The sequence below is a fragment of the Alexandromys fortis genome, unplaced genomic scaffold, assembly GCF_014885135.2.
Source record: "Alexandromys fortis isolate MF-2015 unplaced genomic scaffold, M_Fortis_MF-2015_v1.1 scaffold_80, whole genome shotgun sequence".
Classification (NCBI taxonomy): domain Eukaryota; kingdom Metazoa; phylum Chordata; class Mammalia; order Rodentia; family Cricetidae; genus Alexandromys; species Alexandromys fortis.
The window spans coordinates 5342268-5364362 of NW_026068174.1; the positions used below are offsets into that span (position 1 = coordinate 5342268).

Genomic DNA, 22095 nt, shown 5'->3' on the forward strand with positions numbered 1-22095 from the left:
CCTGCCTCTGCCTCCCAAATGCTGGGATTAAAAGTGAGTGCCGCCACTACCACCTGGCTGAGTGAGAGATTTTATGACACAGATGTATTGTCCCAGAGCAGACACTGTTAGTTAATTTCTCTATTAAAGGAATGAAATCCCAAGGATCTAGAAACACATGAGTTCTCAGTGTTCCAGAAATCTCTTGCTTGTCAATCTTGGTGAGAGATTCTCTAGCAGGTCTAGATGGGAACCTATACTAGTACTCCTGATCCATGAAGAAGTGGATTTGATGTGACCAAGCTTCCACAAGCTGCTCGGTACCAAAACAGAAAACACTTTAAGACATCTTCAATATATAAGATTCAGTGGTTAACAGCTTAACTAGAATGCTCCATTCAGATAAAAGTACGGAAAACAAAAGGAAGAACCCTTAAAGTAACAAAGAAACAAGTACAGATACCCTTGCCATCATGCTTTTGCTCTTAGGAAAAGGCTTACAAGATCTAGAGCCAAAGAAATGGTCAACGAGTCATCATCAATCTTAAGTCCAGGTCACTAGAATGGAAACAGCTTTGTTAACATACACACTGCTAGGTAAAGAGACTCTTCAGTGAGTAATTTTAAATTACATTTACAAAAGTGTTTGATCAAAGTTAGAAGCATTCATTACCTAGGGCTTTATGACTGACTTGGTATTTTATCCCACTATGAACTCATCTAACAAGAGAGACCTTCTCTCCAAGGCCATATACCATTACCTATCTTTGGCAGGTGGATTGGTTATGAACATACCAGCTTCTGTGGACAACAGTTTATCCTGGAGAGAGGGGAATACCCTCGATGGGATGCCTGGAGTGGGAGCAATGCCTATCACATTGAACGTCTCATGTCCTTCCGCCCTATCTGTTCAGCGGTGAGTCTCAAATTTTGACTTTTTCTTTTGCATGTGAGTGGGGTAAAAGATGAGGTCAGACTGACATTTGTTTGCTTCTGTTGATTATGTTGAATGTAACCGGAAGGATGAAAGTAACGAGTAACTGTTCCCTTCCTTTAAATCTATGACTTGATTTACCCCCTTCTGCTAAAAAGGGACTTTTTTTTTTTTCCTTTTCCAAGACAGGGTTTCTCCGTGGCTTTGGAGCCTGTCCTGGAACTAGCTCTGTAGACCAGGCTGGTCTCGAACTCACAGAGATCCGCCTTCCTCTGCCTCCCAAGTGCTGGGATTAAAGGTGTGCGCCACCACCACCCGGCTGGAAGTATTCTTTTTAATAGATTTTTTAATGGCCAGGTAGTCGTTGCACAAGCCTTTAATCCCAGCACTTGAGAGAGGCAAGTGGATCTTTGTGAGTTTGAGGCTGGCCTGGTCTACAGGAGTTAGTTCCAGGACAGTCAGAATTGTTACACAAAGAAACCCTGTCTCAAAAAAAAAAAAAAAAAAACTAATTGTTGGTCTGTTTCTGCTTAAACTTAAAAAAACGTAATATTCAAGACTGTCTTCATGTTTTCTGGGTGCTGGAAGTATGTACACTACCATGCCCAGCTGAGATTAAGTGCAGCCTGATGGGGGCATTCACTTCCTGCTGGGGTCACCATGTTGGAGGGGGAAGCATGTGGAGACTGGGCACTGAAGCAGGCAGTAGCTTTGCTGCACACCCTATTTCTATAATAAAATGATTTTTTTTGGACAGCTGCTGTGATCTGCCTTTGACATTTTTCTAAATACATATTTCTGCCACTTTGCTCTGTGTCTGACATGAGCTGAAAGAAAACTAAGTCATGTCAAATACTTATGTCAATACTGAGAAAATGGCAACAGAAAAGTATTTTCAAAATTAGAAAAGATGACCAAGTTTGGCCAGTTCAGCTATATCCTAAATGAGAGCTTAATGGAAAATTGGATTTTTAAGGAACTGAAAGAATGATTTGGTGCCTATGTTTAAAGAAGGAAATTACTCATTTTAAATGTGGCCAAAGTAGTGCAAGAAGTAATTACAGTCCTTAGAAACAGATTAGGAGTGTTTCTTCCCCATTTGCACATAGTATATCTCACAAGAATGTTACATCATTTTAAAAATAGACTTAAGTTTTATTTTCAGATTCAGTTTAGAATGCAGCCTGACCCGTTGTTAAGTAGTGCCTGGTGTTAAATTTTTACTTATCGCCAGGCAGTGTCAGGCGGATCTCTGTGAGTTCGAGACCAGCCTGGTCTACAGAGCTAGTTCCAAGACAGGCTCCAAAGCCACAAAGACTGTCTCAAAAAAAAAAAAAAAATATGAATACCTCTGAACCTAAATCATGTAATTTATTGGGGAGGTTACTAGAAACAAAAATGCAAGCACACAGTGTTTTATACACAGTGAGATCTTGCTGGGGCTGTAGATAAACAATTATACAGCTATACAGCATGGGTGAGGCCCTGGATTAAATTATGGACAGCAGTAACAAAAAACAGGTGACTGTTTTTTAATGCATCTTTATTTTCCTTTTTTTAATGTGTAGCTCAGGCTGGCCTCAAACTCGTGATCTTCCTGCCTCTTCCTCCTTCAGCAAATACTGACATTCACCATCAGAACCGGCTATTTTACAGTCTTATATTGGTTAAGTTCAAAAATCATACCAGTAGATTTTGCCAGTAGGCAAGAAAGTGTTTCAATTTTTAGGAAAAAATAGCAATAGAATAACTACTAAGGTTTTACGTTCTGGGTTATAGAATCATAAAGAGTCTAAGATTACCATCTTTGAGAAAGAGAATTTTATTGGACGCCAGTGGGAGATCTGTGATGACTACCCTTCCTTGCAAGCCATGGGTTGGTTTAACAATGAAGTTGGTTCCATGAAGATACAATGTGGGGCGTAAGTACACATGAATGTTAAGATGCCAAGGGTTTACTAGATTCCATACACTGGCACCCTAACTACTGGCATAATACTGCTGTAATTCTTTCCCCAGCTACTGCTTGTTCTTTCTTCCACTAAGTACCTCTGTAAAAGCTTTTTTTTTTTTTTTAAATATTTATTATGTATACAATATTCTGTGTGTATGTCTGCCGTCCAGAAGAGGGCACCAGACCTCATTACAGATGGTTGTGAGCCACCATGTGGTTGCTGGGAATTGAACTCAGAACCTTTGGAAGAGCAGGCAATGCTCTTAACCACTGAGCTATCCCCTCCAGCCCCCTGTAAAAGCTTTTATAGACAATCAAATCTTTCACAATTAAAGACAATCGTTTGTAGTCATTCTACACTCAGTAAACAAATACTCCCACTCTGCAACCCAGTACTAGTTTGGGGGTCTATGTCAGATTCTTAACCACATTTAATAATGTAATAATATTGAATATTTGAAATTTTCTAGCTGGGTTTGCTACCAGTATCCTGGATATCGTGGTTACCAGTACATCTTGGAATGTGACCATCATGAAGGAGACTACAAACACTGGAGAGAATGGGGATCTCATGCCCAGACTTTCCAGATCCAGTCAATTCGCCGTATCCAACAATAGTGGATTAAAAGTTTCAGATTTCCTCAAGTATGAAACCTTGATAAGCACTCTAGGCTTTATGTTCTACTCAATGCTTCCAAATGTTAGCTGCTAAAATCCATAATAAATGTCATTTAAAAAAATCAAAAACCAGCCTCGGAGACTGAATCAACTACCACACACAAATCCCTCTTGTGGATGACATTTTAAAGATAGTCTTAATATTCCCAGCCCAGGTCGTGGTGGCGCACAACTTTAGTCCCAGTACTCTAAAGGCAGAGGAAGGAGGACTGAGTTCAATTGAAGTCAGCCTGGTCTATAGTGCTTGTTTTATGATAGACAGAGCTACACAGAAAAACCATCTTGGAAAACAAACAACTCAAAATACCCTTGTATGTATTTGTCAATTATTTGCCAGGACAAGGACAATATTCCTATATCAAATAACGCAAATACTATCACTCTGACTGATTATGCATATTTTCTCCCTATCTCCACTATTCTAATAACCTAAGAATCTTCCCAACTTTTTAAGAATTAAGAAATTTTGGCCGGGCGGTGGTGGCACATGCCTTTAATCCCAGCACTCAGGAGGCAGAGGTAGGTAAATCTCTGAGTTCGAGGCCAGCCTGGCCTACAAGAGCTAGTTCCAGAACATCCTCTAAAGCTACTGAGAAACCCTGTCTCAAAAAAAGAATTAAGAAATTTTGGTTAAGAGATCCTATTGCAGAGGATCCTTGGTTTCCAGCATACACTTGAGGTGGTTCAGACTTAAATCCAGATCCAGGGATCCTCTGGTCTCCGCAGGCACCTATATATACACCTCACTATGCCCATTAAAAATCCTTTAAAGTTATAAAAAGCCAACACTCTCTGGAAGACACCTCAAAGATTATTCATAGAAAAAGATGGACAAAGTCACCTTAAATCCGAGCTCCTGGAAGGCAGAGATGATCTGTGAGCTTGAGGCCAGCCTGGTCTACATATTGAGTTCCAGGACATTCAGAGCTACATAGCAAGACTGCCACAAGAAAAGAGACATACTATGTACTTTGCACAATCAACCTTTGAAAATTGTCAATGTCACCATCTTAAGCTTCCAGTGAAGAATTAAAAAATTAAAGTACACACAAAAAAATAACACAAACACCCCAAAAACTTGAAATTTTTTATTCAACAATGTACATTTATTGTCTTATTTGATCTACAAATCTCTCAAGTTTTTCTGATAAAATAAGTATATCTGAGTATGGTTGTAGAGTGTAATTTTGTATTTTTAAAACACTGAACATTAAGTAAGACATTGATAAAGGAAGATCATCATGTAGCCGATACTTCCTTAAAATCCATTAACATCAGCAACAGCTTTAGTAAATACCTAAGCAGTTAGTTATTTTGCAAAACAGTAAATTTCTGGCCACTGTTCATCTATCTAGAAAATACCTATTTTTATTTTTTAAACTGGGCGAAATTACTGAAAAAATTTTCAGAGGGAGAAGGGCAAACACCTAACGTAACTGTAATTTACTAATTATTCTTTCCCAAAATTAAAGGCAACCCAGCTCCTAAGTAAATGTCTGTGCACACAATACAGAGATTATACTTCTCCAATATACTTGCTATGTTGTTGCTATGCAGGCCAGTCTGGCTTTGAACTCGAAATTGTCCTGCATCAGCCTTCTGGTCGCCAGGATTACACGTGTGCACCACAAAACCTAGCTACCAGTATGCTCTAAGACTGGATTTAAATGAACTATTGACAGATGCTAAAGAGTACTGAAAGCCATCCATGCTGTTTGCTACTACCTGTGTTTATAAGGCTATGCATTATAGACCACATTTTGGACATCTTACTATTTAGTTATTAACTTCCACTATGAGAAGTTTTGCTGTCTTTTCAAAATCAACAACACACACCGAGAAGTATATCCTCTTTTAGATATAGACAAAGCTATGAAATGAAGTATCTCATATATAGGAGCCTGGGGAAAAAAACCATTGGCAGTATCTTCTACCCAACTCTCCTACAAATAAATGCCATATGGAAATTATAGAAATTATCTGTTAAAAGATGAATAACAAGGTCTGGCTAGCACACCTGTACAACCTTATTAAGTGCACACTTCCTGTCAAGTGAAGCTACTTAGTACATGCAACTGCACTGAATGGACCTAACGTGCCCAATTTCTAAACTTGTTCTCATCAGCTTGGCATTTTAAAAAAACCTTTAACTGAATAATTTTGACTATCCAGTCCAATTTATGCTAGAATAAAGGTTAAAAGGGGGGCTTATCCTACCTTTAAACCAGCTTTAAAATATAACACATTGTCACAGAGCTTCGTATGTCAAAGTTTTTTCCTTCATTTCAGCTTGATTGACTTTCCATTTCTTTTTCATATTCAAAATTTCACTGAGAAGAACACTGGATCCAATGGTTTATAAAGCCGATACAACTGCCCTGTTTCAAGAAAAGCCCTTTAATAGATGCAAGTCAAGCTCTCATTTCAACTGAACTTTATTCAAAGGGTGCCAGTTTTCCTCCCTTTACTTCCACTGATGAACTAGTCCAGAATTGATGAGCTAGTCCAGAACTCTGAACATGTTTCCAAAGATGGTAAAGCTAAGAACAGCAAAATAATGACTTTTGGTAATGACACACAAATTAAACTTTCAAAACATGTGCATAGCTTTATTCATCTACTTAGATCTAACCTTTTCACGGAGCTTCGGCAAAACTGAGTGTGCAAAATGCATTTCTAAAACGTAATGCAAGCAAAGCTTTTCACATTTACACTGGCAGGAAATACAGAAACTAACAAGTCACATTAGGGAGACTTCAGATCTGGTTTTGTTTTTTAATGACAAGAATTGCACAGTTTATTATTGAGACAATTGTTGCAGACATGAATATCTAAATTTTCTAAGCAAGGTGCTTTAACAATAATTTTTGTTGTTTAAAAGAGCCAAAAATTTTGGATCAAAGCTCACTAAGAATCCCCAATTAACGTGGACTCCCATCATCTTCCTGTATTTTGCAAACAATGCTTTTAATAACACCTTTCATAACACTAAGGAGACAGCAAGCTGAAACTTTCAAAGAGCACAAAGAAATGGTGTCATCACATTACTTGAAGGTGGTGCTGGGGGTGGGGTAGGTAGTGAAGAATCCTTTTTACTATTTCCCACTATAGACCAGCCACTAACAGACTTAAAAAAAGGGGGGGGGGGAGTAGTGAGGGAAGAGAAACTACTGAAAAGCAAGTCACTTCCCCAGTTTATAAAAGAGTTCCAGTTTGACAAGATCTATGACTTTAAACAGAGAGCACCAGTTGGGCAATAGAATGAGCATTTCAACTGCATAAAAATCAGTGAGGTGGTAAGAACCATCAGCATCTCAGGCATTACTACATGGCCTTTCCAAAGTTAATATACATGCAAGGCACACCGATAGAAAAATAGATCTCTGGCCAACAAATATATTAAGTAAGCAAATTAAAATTTTGGCTCTGTAATATTGGCAACATCAAAATATAACCAGATAGCTTTGGACCACACATCTTTCTCATATTCCTCCACCTCATTTGGTGTCCCTCCCCTACAGACTTTTTGGGTTTTTTCTCCTTCATGTTTGACTATGTGCTTGAGAAGATTTTTCCTTTGTCAAGTAGCATTCTTATACTTTGTTTACCTTTGTTAAGTGAAATATACACTAGAGAAGCAGAATAGTTGGGAGCTTAAGACTACATATGACTGGTTCAGGGCAGCATTACTTTTCTGATGCAAATTTTAAAAAAAAAAAGCCAGCTTATTGACAAAAAAATTACTTCCTTTAATCCTTCCCAGTTCTTTGAAGAAGAGAGGGAATAATAGAAACAAAGCTAAGGTTTAAACAATTTTCAGTAGTAGAAGACACTTTAAGGCCAAAAAGTTTAATATTAACCAAAAGTTTATTTCCTAAGTTACTGTCCCCTTCATAGGTCAACACAAACTACAGACTGACTCACTCCTGAAGAGAATTATAAACTCTGCTCATCACTTGTTAGTGGCTGTGCTAGAGAAAAGGTATTAAAGCAACCTATGGTATATAGTAATGTTAAAAAGTGCATCACATTCTTGATTTTCAGTTTCCCATAGCAGCAGCAGCAGCAGGCGTAATCTAAGACAAAACAGTTGTTTTCATTTTAAAGATGCAACAATACCTAATGAAATGTATTCAAGATTGTGAAAAAAGTATCTACAAAAGATAAATGCAAAGACTCAATAGACAAATAGAACTTAAGGTATTCGTTCATATTTACATATTAAAACCACTTTGTTAAAACCAAATCTTTACAATTAGCAAAAGAAATGTGCATTTTAAGAATAAAACAGATGTCACTAAAGCAGTATCCATTTTGGAGCCTTTGTTTAGCACCTGAGGAAAAGGGATATATGTGGAAAGCTATTGTAATGTTGATGTAAGCTGGTTTGGTCTGTAGATTACAACTGATTTACAGCAAAAGCAAGACTAGGGGAAAACCACTTGTAGCTTTTATAACAAGGCTACTAAAAAAAGACACTACAATGTTATAAAACAGCTTCAGAACCTTGGACAGAAGAAAGTTTTCTAAATAGTTAGTCTGAACCAGCAATCCCACTACAGTTCAGGGTATCTGTTAAGTTTCCAGGCCTTTACTATTTGATAGTCCTTGTAACACAAAAGTAATCAACTACTGATGATTTGTTGGGCATTCATTTTATTGACAGAAAGCTCCAAGCTCACACTACTGCTGGCATCTAATACTTGCTTCCAAGACCTTTCTCTACTCAGTAAATCAGCACTTGAATGGAATTAATGATTTATCTATCACTCTTTTACACCAACACAGAACGACCTTGCTTCTAACACATCTAAGTGTTTTTAAACACTAATTTATAGAACTAATCTCCTGTGTACTTCTGGCCAGCTTTAAGGAGCTACTCATGCTTCTAGGCTTGTCCTGTGCGCACTTTCCAAACTACTAGGGTATAGATAAAATAAGCAAACCCCACCTTTTCTTATAGATAGTCCTATCAAACCCCACCCTGGCAGGCATAAATCAGCAGGATATTGTCCTTCACATGTATTTGATTCATTATACTGTAATAGTTTAAGGTTAAACAGGAAATGTGTCATTTGAAGACTTGGTTGAGTGGCATTAAACCCTTAGCAATTTGAGCAGGAAGTGACTTACATACTCCAATGGACAGCCTTTTAAATTGAGCCAAGTCTTAACTGGTAGAAGTTTAGATTACACACCAAAACAAACAAAAAAACCAAACAAACACAAAAGGAAAAAACTTTTGGTGAGGATTGGAAACAGCCTAACAACCAACTGTGAAACTGCTGCTGCTGTGTCCTAGTTTGTGAATGACTACTACACCTATTCTCTAAAAAACTGTCATTAAAGAAAAAGAAATCATAGCACTTGTTTGATTTATGAACAATTTGCAGATTCTGAGTGGTAACTAACAAAGTAGATGGAGGACAGCAGAAAGCTCTCACTAACAAGTCTCTAGATATTGGATATCCCTCCTAGAAAACAGAGAAGGGCAGGCTACTACAGACACCATAAACACACTATTGATGTGAAGGTTCATTACTAAGGTTAGAGGAAACACTATGCAATTAACTTCAGGTTGTTGAAGTGGGGGTGAATAGAGAAAAGATAAATACACCCTGTCTTTTGTTGGGAAGGGAGATTATTCGAGACATTTCACACAAAGTGAGTGGTATGTGACACAAAACCCACAATCAAGACAAACTGAAAGAGAAATCATCACCCATAATTAGTTTCCTAGCTATTAAAAAAATAGGTCATGATTTCATCCTTAGTGCCATTTTTTCTAGTACTACCCTTTAAGGATTTAAACCACCCAACTTTATTCCGTGTAATGAAAACAAATGGCACAAAATAAATACAAGTTTCATTCTCTGAATACTAATATAATGTCTTACACATTCATTTACTAATTTAGTATCTTCATCTTTCCCTCACACAAGCACCCCAACATACATACACCCACACACACACACAACTTTTCAGTCTTTTAAATGGAGGGATGTTAAAAATCCCCTCTAGACTGTATTTGGTTTATGCTACAGTACTAATACTCTGAGTTGAAAGAAAATTCTTTATACCAACAACATACTGTTATTTAAATGTGCTAAATGAATCACAGCTGATGTTTCTTTAGAAGCTTACACAAAAATAATCAGAAAACAGATGAACTTGTAAGACTTTTTTTTAATAAGTGCTCTGTAAGGAATTGTGTGAGGACCTAAGGAGAAATATTGAGACAAGTATCAAACAGCACAAAGGAGATCTGTCCCAAAGTCCTGCTTGTACTGAGGCAATTAAGTCCATTAACCCAATGTCCAAAAAATACTGACAGTTAATATGATGGGCCACTAGGGAATCCCAGAAAGGTGAAAGACATTTAATAATTACTGTATATACCTCTTAATCATATCAATCAAGAAAATTTCAGTGGAGAAATCAAAGTGAAATGTTGCATTGTTTCGTTTAGAAAAGAGATTCTCAACCTTTGGACAAACAGAGAAGGGATACATTCTCTTTAGCTTCTCTGAACTCTGAACAGAGGCCTGAAAGATATGGAAAGGGAATTATGAAAGAGAAGGCTTTTAAAGGTAGCAAGTATTACTTCTAAGTTTAAAAGCCAAATTCAGGAAACTGGAATTTTTCTTTCCATTATGATTATGTTCAACCTTGTATGCCACAAACCAAGGAAGTTGTTTTGTAATTTGTGAAACAGAAGAACTTTAAAATTCCAGACAAGCAAAATGACATTTAAAAAAAGACTGGGGTAAGGATTTGGCCCTAAGGCGACAAGTGGTTACACAAGGCAATTAAACACACAGCAGAACTTTAAAACCTATAAAACAAACTGGAGCCTCTTTTTTCTTTAATCAACCTTTTTTTTAAAAAACTTTTTGAGAATTTTTATTAAAAAAAAAAACAGACACAGACTTTTTCAGTTCAGTATGTGGCGTGTTGCATCTTCCAGTTTGTTCAATGCTTTAAAGCTCAAGGATGCTGCACTTGAATGTACACGGGCCTGAAGCATCCTAGCTTTTGGCAAGCAGGCAGGAGACTCAACAACAAAAAAATGAAAAAAAAAATCCAAAATAGAACAAAGCACTAAATGTAGGGCACATCTGTAAACATATTATACATTTGAAAATTACAATATCAGTAAAAGTGATACAGTTTACAGGTGAAATGAAACTATCTGAAACTGGCCTACCACAAGTTTCTGAACCTGGACTGATACAATAAGTTATTATATATATTATGTATAAAAAGTTTTGTTTACATCAAGTGGAATTGGCAATCCATGCTTATACTTTTTAAAAATCTAAGCAGGGCAGAAATCCAGACTAAAAAGTATTTTTCTCTGCAGTAAATCAAATAGCTTGTTTTGTGAAGTATTTGTTAAAAACCTGGAATAATTAACAAAACCAGAAAATCCATCCATACTACAATCGCTCAAAACTGGACATTTCTTAGAAAACAAAGAGTAAAAAGTACTTTCTCCCCCAAAAGTGTCTAGGGGATCCAGTCTGCCTGTTAGAAGACTGCAACTCTATAAATGCCCTGCTATTTTAACTTGTATTTGACAAACATGGATACGCTGATTTCTCTGTGTCTATGTGTGTGATGTGATGCATCAGGCCAGAGAACTTGTTGTTATGCCACTAACATCACCCAGTCTTAAGTTGGACCCTTAGTTTCTACACACGCACACAAAATACACAAACACAACACACACAAACACACACACTTCTTTTAGCATGCTATACACAAGCTGCAGCGCAACAGGATGGTAACGTGATGGTAAGACAGGGCTAATGCTCTTTTCTGCCCCAAACAAAATTTCCAGATTTTTCACATTATTTTCCTTAAAAAAAACAAAAAACCCCATCTTGCTCTAATGATAAAATATATTAAGATATAATTAATAGCTAGTAAGCTCAGAAGTAGAATTTGCATGAAAACACGCCTTCTACAAGCAGTGTTTATTACCTCCTCACTGGCTAAAAACATTTTTTTAAGAACGTTTTTCCTTTAGATTTTGCTGAGTAACTGAAATTAAAAAAATTTACAGAAAAATACATGTTTCGCTTAGATGTTTGATGAAAAACAAGAGTACACACTTAGTGTTAGTGACAGAGAGCAAGTCTGAGCACCTACAGCAAAAAGCAGAATATATTTTTGCTCCCAGTTAAACAATTATGATGGATAATTTATCAGCCAATTCCTCGTTCTGCAACCTTTCTTTAAATGACACTCTTGGATTTGTCAGCTGTTAAAAGTCACACACATAACCAAAGTTAACTATGTACCCACCAACTTCCAGGATTGTAGAACTTCAATGCCCTCCCCCAACCCTACCCCCACAAAAAATAAAGGAAAGGAAGGAACTATTTCCCCAACACCCTACAGAGGCTGCACAACTCCTGGCAAGACATGCAAATCAGATTTAAAAAACCAACAACAAAAAAAACAAACAACAAAAAACACCCCTGCAAACTTCAAGGCATTTATCCAGCATTCTCGCAGGGCTCAAAACAAAACTAAAAGATCAAGGGCGGAGAAGGGGAAATGCTGCATCACTCTGGGTTCCCCGTGATTAGTGTATCACTTTAGTCACACAACAAGATACAGATACCTAGTAAGTGGATTTGCCTTTCCAGTGGGTCATTTGTTGCCCAAGTTGATGACAGCAGGAACTTTAGAACCACGCTTGTTAAGTCTGTATTCATTAATCACTTGCATTCACACTTAAAACAAAAACTAACAAAATAAAGGAAAGACTATTCGGTACCGGAGATTAAATAACCATGTGTAGTCTCTTGAAATAAATTTGATTCCTTAAGAAGTCTAATTACTCTCAGTTGCCTTTTTTTAAATAACTATATATATATATGTATATATATATATATTTGTATATATTATCCTGTGATTCTACTTATGGTTCCTCTGCTGCGTTGAAGATCTAGGAGCATAAAAGCCTTGTGTCCCCCATGAACGGTGGCTCTAATGCTGCAGAAAGGTTACAAATAGGCAGTCTGGTCCTTCATTGATCTGGACTATCCATGGCTTCATTGTAAGTGATTATTCTTTTGGGATCTAGAAGCAAAAATGAAAAAAAAAGAGGTAAATTAATTTAAATAAAAATAAAGTTCTGGAATTAACTAGGAAACAAATCATAAGCAATCACCATTTAAACTGCTACATGTCTCAGTAAAATAAAATTTAAAGGCCATTTCTTTTTGGTATTATCACAAGTGTTTCTTCTCAATTTAAAATGTCGCTGTTCAACACCCCCAACCAATTCCCAACAACATTGTCCTCTACCAAGCAGTAAGGGCAGAGGACAAATTTTTGGACAAACTTTATATGAGTTCTGGGGTTAAACTAGGTATAAGTTATAAAACTAGGAATAAGGGATATAGCTCAGTAGCACAGTACTTTCCTAACATGCTCAAGGTCCTGGGTTCTTCATTCCTTCCCCATATTCCAAATAAGACATGTAAAGCTTTAATTCATTATTTAACACAAAAGTAGAGGTATAAAAATACTTAAATTTTCCTCTGTTTAAGAATTAAACTATCAGATGGGCAGTGGTAGCGCACACCTTTAATCTCAGCGCTTGGGAAGCAGAGGCAGGCAATCTTTGTGAGTTCGAGGCCAGCCTGGTCTACAAGAGCTAGTTCCAGGACAGGCTCCAAAGCTAGAGAAACCCTGTCTCCAAAAACCAAAACCAAAACAAACAAAAGAGAGAATTAACCTATTGTAGGGTTGGTGTTAGCACATGCCTTTAATTCCAGCACTCAGGCAGAGGCAGGTGGATCTCTGTGAGGCCAGCCTGGTCTATAGAGTTCCAGGACAGCTAAGGCTACAGAGAAACTGTCTTGAGTCCCCCTCCCTAAAAGAATTAAGTAGCTTAAACTGGGCAATGGTGGTGTACACCTGAGTTTAAGGATAGCCAGGGCTACATGGACAAACCCTGGTGTTGGGGAAAACAACAACCACAAAACAAACAAAAACTCCCCCCAAAAGAATTAATAATCCCCCAAAAGAATTTAACAAGGAGATAATATAAAAATGTCTTTTCTGGAACTCCAAAGGCAACATGGCATGAAGACAAGGTTCATTTCTATAGCCAGTAGCCATTTTATAATACAATTAGGTAGGTTTATTTTAAGGAGATCATATATAAGGACATTACTAATCATTAGATGATGACTATTCATTTTTTTTTTTCCCGAGACAGGGTTTCTCCCGTAGCTTTTGGTTCCTGTCCTGGAACTAGCTCTTCTAGACCAGGCTGGCCTCGAACTCACAGAGATCCATCTGCCTCTGCCTCCCAAGTGCTGGGATTAAAGGCGCCCAGCAGGTAATGGCTATTCTAAGAAACAAAAGAGCAACTACGATATGTGCAAAACATACCCACCAGATAACCCTAAGGATGCAGCAGAGGCTCGCATACCTTGGCAGTAACCAAGTCTCTAATGAGACTGAAGAAGCACTCAACAAGAGGGAAAAATTCCTGGTACTAGAAACCTAACCAAATACCTCTGATTAGCAAAATTATCTATTCTGGATGAGAAAGCACAACCAGCACTTTACTAATCCACCATAACCCTAACTACACTGGAAGTAGTATTTGTTCTTATATTAACAGGTAAGCCTAGTTCTCACCCCACATCAAGGAAACTTTTCTTTGCAACAAATGGAGACCATTAAAGAAAACTAAAACCAATCAAAATGCAGAGTTGTGCCGGCTGGTGGTGGCATATGCCTTAATCCCAGCATTCAGGAGGCAGAGACAGGCCTCTGAGTTCGAGGTCAGCCTGGCCAACAAAGCAAGGTCCAGAAGGGAGAAAAAAAAAAAAGAATTGTAGAGCCCAATCCCAACAGATGCACATACAAAACAACTCCTGCATTTAAAGTCAGGGAACATTGCAGAAGATAGGGAAGAAAGGATCAGGGAATTTGCTAGTAATGTCAAAAGTTGCACCTGTAGTCTCACTAGCATGGCTGCCTAAACATGAGCTTAACAAAAACAACAGACATGCTAAAGTGAACAAGGAAAGCCCAGGAGCCTGACCCTTACACAAAGAACTACAGACAGCTAAAATCACTTGAGCACTGAGAAATAGTCTTCCCCAAGGAAGAGACAACAATTGATCATCCAAAACCAAAACAGTCAGTCTGGAAAACATATACATATAGTAACACTATACAAACTAAGTGGGTAGTTATTTATATATCCAGGAATGTGTGTATATACATGAGTGTGTGAGTGTACAAAATACACAAAATAACAAAGAGACCAAATTTGAAAGCAAGCAAGGAGAAGCATAAGGGAATGTTTAGAGGGAAGAATGGGGAAATGACATTAATTATAGTCTCAAAACAAAGAGAAAAAGAAAACAAGGGAGAGATAGAACAATGTCAGAAACCAAGAATTTCATCACTCCCGGTCTGTGAGCTAAAAGTTCTTAACATGTAGAATGAGTGCCCTATTGACTTTATGCCAGAAAAGGGCATCAGATTCCACTACAGATAGATGGTTAAGCCAAAGTGTGGTTGCTGGGAATTGAACTCAGTGCTCTTAACCACTGAGCCATCTCTCCAGGCCCTTACATTCATTGCCTGCTCTTCCAAGGGTCCTGAGTTCAATTCCCAGCAACCACATGGTGGCTCACAACCATCTGTAACGGGATCTGGTGCCCTCTTCTGGCCTACAGGCATACACAGACAGAATATTGCACACAATAAATAAATAAATAAATATTTCTAAGAAAAAAGAAAAAGTAAAAATTTGCTATTGTTTATATTACCAAACATGATTCCAGACAAAGTCCCTTTAACACTGAAAAATCAAACTATGAATTTCAATTCTTAGACTATCATCCCTTTGTCTATCATAGATAAAAACAGGGTTGGTTTTCTCAGAAACATTTATATTTGGAAGGAACAGGAAGACATCAGGAAGGGCTATAATGGGTTGGGGGGGGTCATATCTAAGGCTATATATTATATATTAATATATCATGAGCTCTGAGTAAAAAACTTAGCCTTTGACAAGTGTGGTGGTGTACACCTTTAATCCCAGCACTCAGATGGCAGAGGCAGGCAGATCAAGGCAGCCTATTTCAGGACAGTCAGGGCTACATAGAGAAACTGTCTCAAACTTTTAGCCTCTTCTAATTCACACCAGACTAGAATAAACATTTCAACAAGTAGAGTATTTCCACCTTCCCTGGAATAGAGTCTTCCATTGTAGCCCAGAATAGCCTTGAACTTAAGCCTCAGCCTTATATAGGTGAAATACAATGCCTTAGCAGTATTGATATGGCAACTATTGCCCTTTGATTACAATCAGTCAAGTCAATACAAAATATAAAGCCTGTTCATTTGGTAGGCCATGATTCCAAATATTCTCATTAAAACAAATGTCATGATTTTTGATTAGTATTAACATTTCAAATAGTCAACCATTCTTACCTTGCTTCTGCAAATTCCATATAGATTCCATTTCTGTAAGAAAAAGAAAAAGTTATTTTACATACCACCTTTAATGAATGCAGTGTTTAGCTCTACTTTTATCACTTACAATAATGTTTATGCTTCTACCACATCTGAAAAATGTGAAGTGATTACTGCTGGGATAAAGGTAGGCCTGACAAACAATAGTATAGCTCTATGCAGCACAAGGTACTGAAATTTTTAAATTTTTAAGCATCCTCCAGATTATGTAAAATCAATTTTGGGGCTGGCAAGATGGCTTCCTGCTCTCAGCCTAATGATTTAAATTCAATCCTTGGTAGAAGGATGCTGGTTTATCTTTGACTGCCACACTGGTGAGACACATATGTGTGCATGTGCATACACAGACAGACAGACAAGTGCTAAAGAATATAAGCCAATTATGTGGAACAATAGTCTGTTTACAAATATCAAAGATAGGGGCTGGAGAGATAGCTCAGTGGTTAAGAGCATTGCCTGCTCTTCCAAAGGTCATGAGTTCAATTCCCGGCAACCACATATGGTGGCTCACAACCATCCGTAAGGAGGTCTGCTGCCTTCTTCTGGGCTGCAGGCATACACGCAGACAGAATATCGTATACATAATAAATATTTAAAAAAATATCAAAGATAGTAAAAATCTGCATTTCTAAATGTTATTTCTCACCTCACTGTCACCACCCAAGTACGTATTTACCGGGCAGCCAATACTTAGGGGAGTATTCAAGTTTCCTAAACAGAACCTTTATCATATTTTATTAAACTTGGTTAAACATCTAGGAAAAGTAGTTCAAATCACACCCAAATCGATAGGCCAGAATGCTAACCCACATCTCATTTGTTGGCACGATCACCATTTGCTCTAATTTCTATCAAACTTGCTTTATGTTTACTGTTCGACATCTTACAAGGGCAGGCATGTCTAACAAGACAGAGTGACCATTTTTGCAGTGCTTTGAAATGAACACCTAAATGAGTAAGAATAGCTTATGGTACAAAACCCTAAGAATTAGTCCCTGAAGACAGAGAGGTCACCAAACTATTCATAAAAAGGAATGAACTAGCACAAAAGAAAGCAAGATTGTATACTTTTCTCATGCCCACACAAAAAGGTTATTATGCACCATCAGACTAGATCTTCTAACTAGTTTCGTTCATTATGTATTAAGCATAGTCTGTTATAGGATTCATAATACAAAAATATCCCTCCACATTTAGAAGAAATTAAATATATAGATCTAAAATCCTAAGTTTACTGCAAATAGAGGCTGAGAATTTTAGACTACATTCTCCCCACAAGATCAAAGAAACAATCAAAGCTGTTTATCTTGATTTTTGGGAGGGATACAAGTGGACAGGGTCTCTCTGTGTAGCCCTGGTCGTCGTCGTGAAATTCACTATGCAAACCAGGCAGGCCTTAGACCTCAAGAATCATGGAATAAAAGATGTGCATCACCACAACCAGTTATTAGTGAGAAATCTAAAAGATGAATTACAAGTAATTGAATTTAGCTGTATGTTTATAGCCTTCAAGTCCCTGGCAGATACCTATCCTGTATAGCAAGATACTATATATCCAAGCATGGTTTAGGCAACAGAATAACAATTTGAGGCCATCCTAAGTACACAAGACCTGTCTTCATTCAACACCTCTCCACCATCAAAAAGAAGACCTGAGTCAACTTTATTGATAACAAATATGACAAAATTTTCCTTCTCCTTGGGGTACTACCAAGGGCAGAGATTTTTTTTTTTTAAGTTTTAGAGACAGGGTTTCTCTGTAGCTTTGGTTCCTGTCCTGGAACTAGCTCTGTAGACCAGGCTGGTCTCGAACTCAGAGATCCGCCTGGCTCTGCCTCCAGCCGTGCTCCACCACCGCCCGGCTATGGGCAGAGAATTATAATAATCTGATCACAGCAGTCCAGTAAAGGAACTGTTACCTACTGATGGAGATCATTATTATTTACTACCCCAATATTATTTCATACATCAGAAAAGAAATGACTTATTTTAGAATTGTTACCTTTGGTCTCTGAATCTTGACTTATTTTAATACATCCAAAGATAAGCTCGAGCCAGGCCAGGCGCACGCCTTTAATACCATCACTGGGGAGGCAGAGGCAGGTGGATCTCTGTGAGTTAGAGGCCAGCCTGATCTACAAGAGCTAGTTCCAGGACAGGAACCAAAAGCCAAGGAGAAACCATCTTGAAAAATCAAAAAAAAAAAAAAATATATAAGCTTGTCTAAGAATTCAGCTCAACTGTATTTTTTAAAATATTTATGTATTATGTATACAATATTCTGTCCGTGTGTATGCCTGCAGGCTAGAAGAGGGCACAAGACCCCATTATAGATGGTTGTGAGCCACCATGTGGTTGCTGGGAATTGAACTCAGGACCTTTGGAATAGGAGGCAATGCTCTTAATCTCTGAGCCATCTCTCCAGCCCCATCAACTGTATTTTTTAGAGCCTTGTATATACTAATTTGAAGCTACAATCAACCAAAACAAACATAATTGCCTAGTGTAGTGATGTTTCATTTGTATTTTAATAAATAAAGCTTGCCTAATGATCAGAAAGTAAAACAGCCACACAATCAGTCTTTACCAGGTAGTGATGGCACACACCTTTAATCCCAGTAGCCACACTAGTTTGCTATAGAAAACAGGCCGTAGTGGTGCACACCTTGAATCCCAGCTCTAGAGAGGAATATAAGATGGGAGGAGACAACTCTCACAGTCTCATTCTGAGATTCCTGGAGGCAGGCTCTCCATTTCGGACTGAGTTAGAGGTAAAAGCCAGTGGCTGGCTTGTTTTTTTCTGTGCTACAGTCTTACTTAGGTCACCTACACATACACAATAGAGTATTAATTTTTTTTCTATAAATATACTTCAGCAAAGGCTACGTAGTATGATCGTCCCAAAAAAAAAGAAACTCCAATTTCAATAAATTCTAAGTGACCATTCAAACCAATACTACCATGAAGTTATTTTCACTGGGCTAAACAGACAAGTCGTTGGGGGTTCTTACGCTGTTGATAATTTTATCTTTGCTCCCATTTCTGTACTATACAGAAAAGCAAAAAATCTCAATTAAAGGATAAAAGTACCTGTTTTTAAAATAATCTGTCAAATTTGGAGGCTTATATTAATAAGATTTCTATAAATTTGTCAAAGGCATTCATGGAACATCCCAAATAGAAATTAACAAAGAACACACAAACTATATAAAGTAGTTGACCCTTGAGCAATGAGGTCAGAAGTGTAGGATCCTATTCCTAAGGTTTCTCAGTGAGTAGATACGCTGCTCCCTTTGGTGCTAGCAACTGAAAACAATGCCTTGGTTTTCTACCACTGAGCTAAACCCATACATACATTAATTCTGACTCCCAACAGATGGCCACTAAATTTTTACATTATTGCACTACTACAGTTCATTTCTACAGCCTGTAATATTGTGTCCCTGGATTTCTGCTTAAGTTAATGATGTCTGTGTCCACTTTGAAATAACCCCAGAACTTATGTGGGAAAGGCAGTTCCTAACTACTGAGTCATCCCTTTAGTGTTATCCTGTGACTTTGAAAATGTAACCATCATTGTTAGAGAAGTAGCTTCTTTTCCTGAATGAGACACTCCCCATTCTCATTCATTTATGTAGGGAGTCTTGGTTCTTTCCTGCTAATGGTAAATGTACTATTTATTTGGAAGTCAAAATCTGAGTGGGCCTTTATGTGTTTAGTACTATTAGGTGGAAGCCATTCTTAATCCATTTTCTCTGGATATTTAAGACATGCAGTTTAGACTAACTTGACTTCACGAAGGATGACTTTGAACCCCTATCTCCATCTCCTAAGTACTGGGATTAGAGGCATTTACTATCACGTTAATATTTCCTCAGAAATATCTGGCCACCTGATGCCTCTTTCCCACTGCTCTTGTCCTTTTTTTTCTGTACTAGGGAGTAAACCTAGGTCTTTTGTGTTTATTAGGCAAGCTATAAGACCAGTCCTCTTTACTTTTGTTTGCCAACGCATTTGTTACCTAGGTAGGCCTTGTGTTTGTAAACATAGTTAGAATTACAGGCCTATACTACCAGGCCGTTTTTTTGGTCTGTCTTTGTTTGACAGTATTACCTCTTACCATATATCCTGAACTTGCCTTGAAGTGGCCATTCTACCTCCACATCCAGTTCCAAGGAATTTGATGTCCTCTTCTAGCCTCCAAAGACCATTATGTACATAAACATTTTTTTCTTTTTGGATTTTCGAGACAGGGTCTCTCCTTAGCTTTTTGGTTCCTGCCCTGGAACTAGCTCTTGTAGACCAGGCTAGCCTCGAAACATAAACTCTTAAGTACACAGACACATACATAAATAACTAAAAAGTAAATAATTTAAAAAGATCACCAGGTGTGGTAACACACACCTTTAATCCCAGCACTCTTGAGGCAGAAGCAGGTGGATCTCAGAGTTTCAGCTGATCTACACATTCAAGGCAACATAGTGAGACCTTTTCCAAACAAAAATGAGAAAAAGTCCTCATCAAAATCCAGTTCAAATTCCATGAAATACAACTGTTATACACTATGTATAGGATGACCTGACTCTTTAGTCTCCTCTTCCAGATCCTAAATGCTTGGTTTGCATGTTTCTAGGCAAGTACATTACGAACTAAAATAGTGCCTCGGTGCCTAAGTATTTTAAAGGAAAAGATTCATCTTGCCAAAGTAATTTTCTCACAAAAAAGGTACTTTTAGTCAATGGTAGGTATTTCACAAGGAAAAAAAAATTCCAAATTAGCACTATACTCCTTAAAAATACATGCTGTGGCAAAGAGGGTAGAAGAAAAAAAAATCAAGCCAAAAAGATTATAGACCAACAGTTTCTTTCTTTCTTTCTTTCTTTCTTTCTTTCTTTCTTTCTTTCTTTCTTTCTTTCTTTTTCGGTTTTTCAGGACTGGATTTCTTTGCATAGCACTGCTGGCTGACTTGGAACTCGCTTTGTAGAAAGACTCAAACATTCGCTTGACTCCATGAGTGCTGGGATTAAAGGTGTGCACCACCAAAGCCAGGTTAAAAGTCATGCCTGCAAGACTGGGCGATGCTGCTGGCATAACAAGTTCTCTGCCCTGATGCATCACAAACTGGAGAATCAAACTGTTTATACGAATAACCTGCCACAAACTGACTTAACAGCCTCCAGTAGTCTGAAATATATTTTAATACTAGTAGTTTCTCCATAGGACATCAGCTTCAGGTGATTTAACAGATCACAACTAGAAGAAATGGCTCAACAGTTAAAGATCACTGACTGTTCTTCCAGAGGACCTAGGCTCAAATCCCAGCATGCACAAGGTAGTTAACAACAATGTAATTCCAAGATCTGACAGTTCCACACAGAAACATGAAGGCAAACACAAATGCTCATACAATAAAAAACAAACAAACAAAAAAAAAAAGATCAAACTGTTACTGTTAAGAGCCATTTATAGTGTTACTTTAAGACTGTGTGTGTGCACTGCAATTAGTGCACTTTTAAGAAGGTAAAGAAACTTGCTGCCAAGCCTACAACACCTAAGCCTGGTCTCTGGGACCTACCCCCACTAGGTTTTCCTTGCAGTTTTAACTGACTGATTTTATCTGATATCTTTCAAGTTGTCTCAGTTATGCCAACTAAGTATAAATTATAATTCATCTATATTGCCACTAGTATACGAACTAAAATTGATCACTGAATTATTTTGTGGCACTGGGGTTTGAATACTGACCACACCTATGAGGCATCCCGGTCCTTCAATGAGCCCTTCCTTGGTAGTAGGAGACACACCTTAGGCAGAGACTGGTACAGCTCTTTGAGTTCAAGGCCAACCTGGTCTACAAAGAGTTCCGGGACAGTCAGGGCTGTTATACGAAGAAACCCAGTCTTAAAATAAAAAACATAAAAGATTTTGTATATAGGTGTTTTGCCTACATGTGTATTTAGTACCCGAGGAAGCCAGAGACACTGGGTCCCCTGGTCCTGGTGTTAAGACCTCTCTCTCTCTTTTTTGG

The 22095-nt window shown here is 37.8% G+C and overlaps 2 protein-coding genes across 3 annotated transcripts in view; one reads left to right on the plus strand and one right to left on the minus strand.

Annotated features, from left to right (window-relative positions):
• The window catches only part of Cryba1 (crystallin beta A1), a 6900-nt gene extending 2809 nt beyond the window's left edge, over window positions 1-4091 (plus strand). The window contains exons 4-6 of one of the 2 annotated variants that reach the window (XM_050128864.1): window positions 754-895; window positions 2693-2835; window positions 3338-4091. In XM_050128864.1, coding sequence (XP_049984821.1) covers window positions 754-895; window positions 2693-2835; window positions 3338-3485 — 433 coding nt within the window. In that variant the 3' untranslated portion in view covers window positions 3486-4091. Of the gene's footprint in view, window positions 1-753; window positions 896-2692; window positions 3141-3337 lie in introns of those variants that run through there. The other variant, XM_050128865.1, reaches the window with a different exon arrangement.
• Window positions 4092-4618: 527 nt separating this feature from the next.
• Nufip2 (nuclear FMR1 interacting protein 2) overlaps window positions 4619-22095 on the minus strand; it is a 33720-nt gene continuing 16243 nt past the window's right edge. Inside the window, exons 3-4 of the mRNA XM_050128866.1 lie at window positions 16026-16058; window positions 4619-12638 (exon numbers count right to left, since the gene is read on the minus strand). Of these exons, the coding sequence (XP_049984823.1) occupies window positions 12586-12638; window positions 16026-16058 (86 nt within the window). The 3' untranslated portion in view covers window positions 4619-12585. The remainder of the gene's footprint in view (window positions 12639-16025; window positions 16059-22095) is intronic.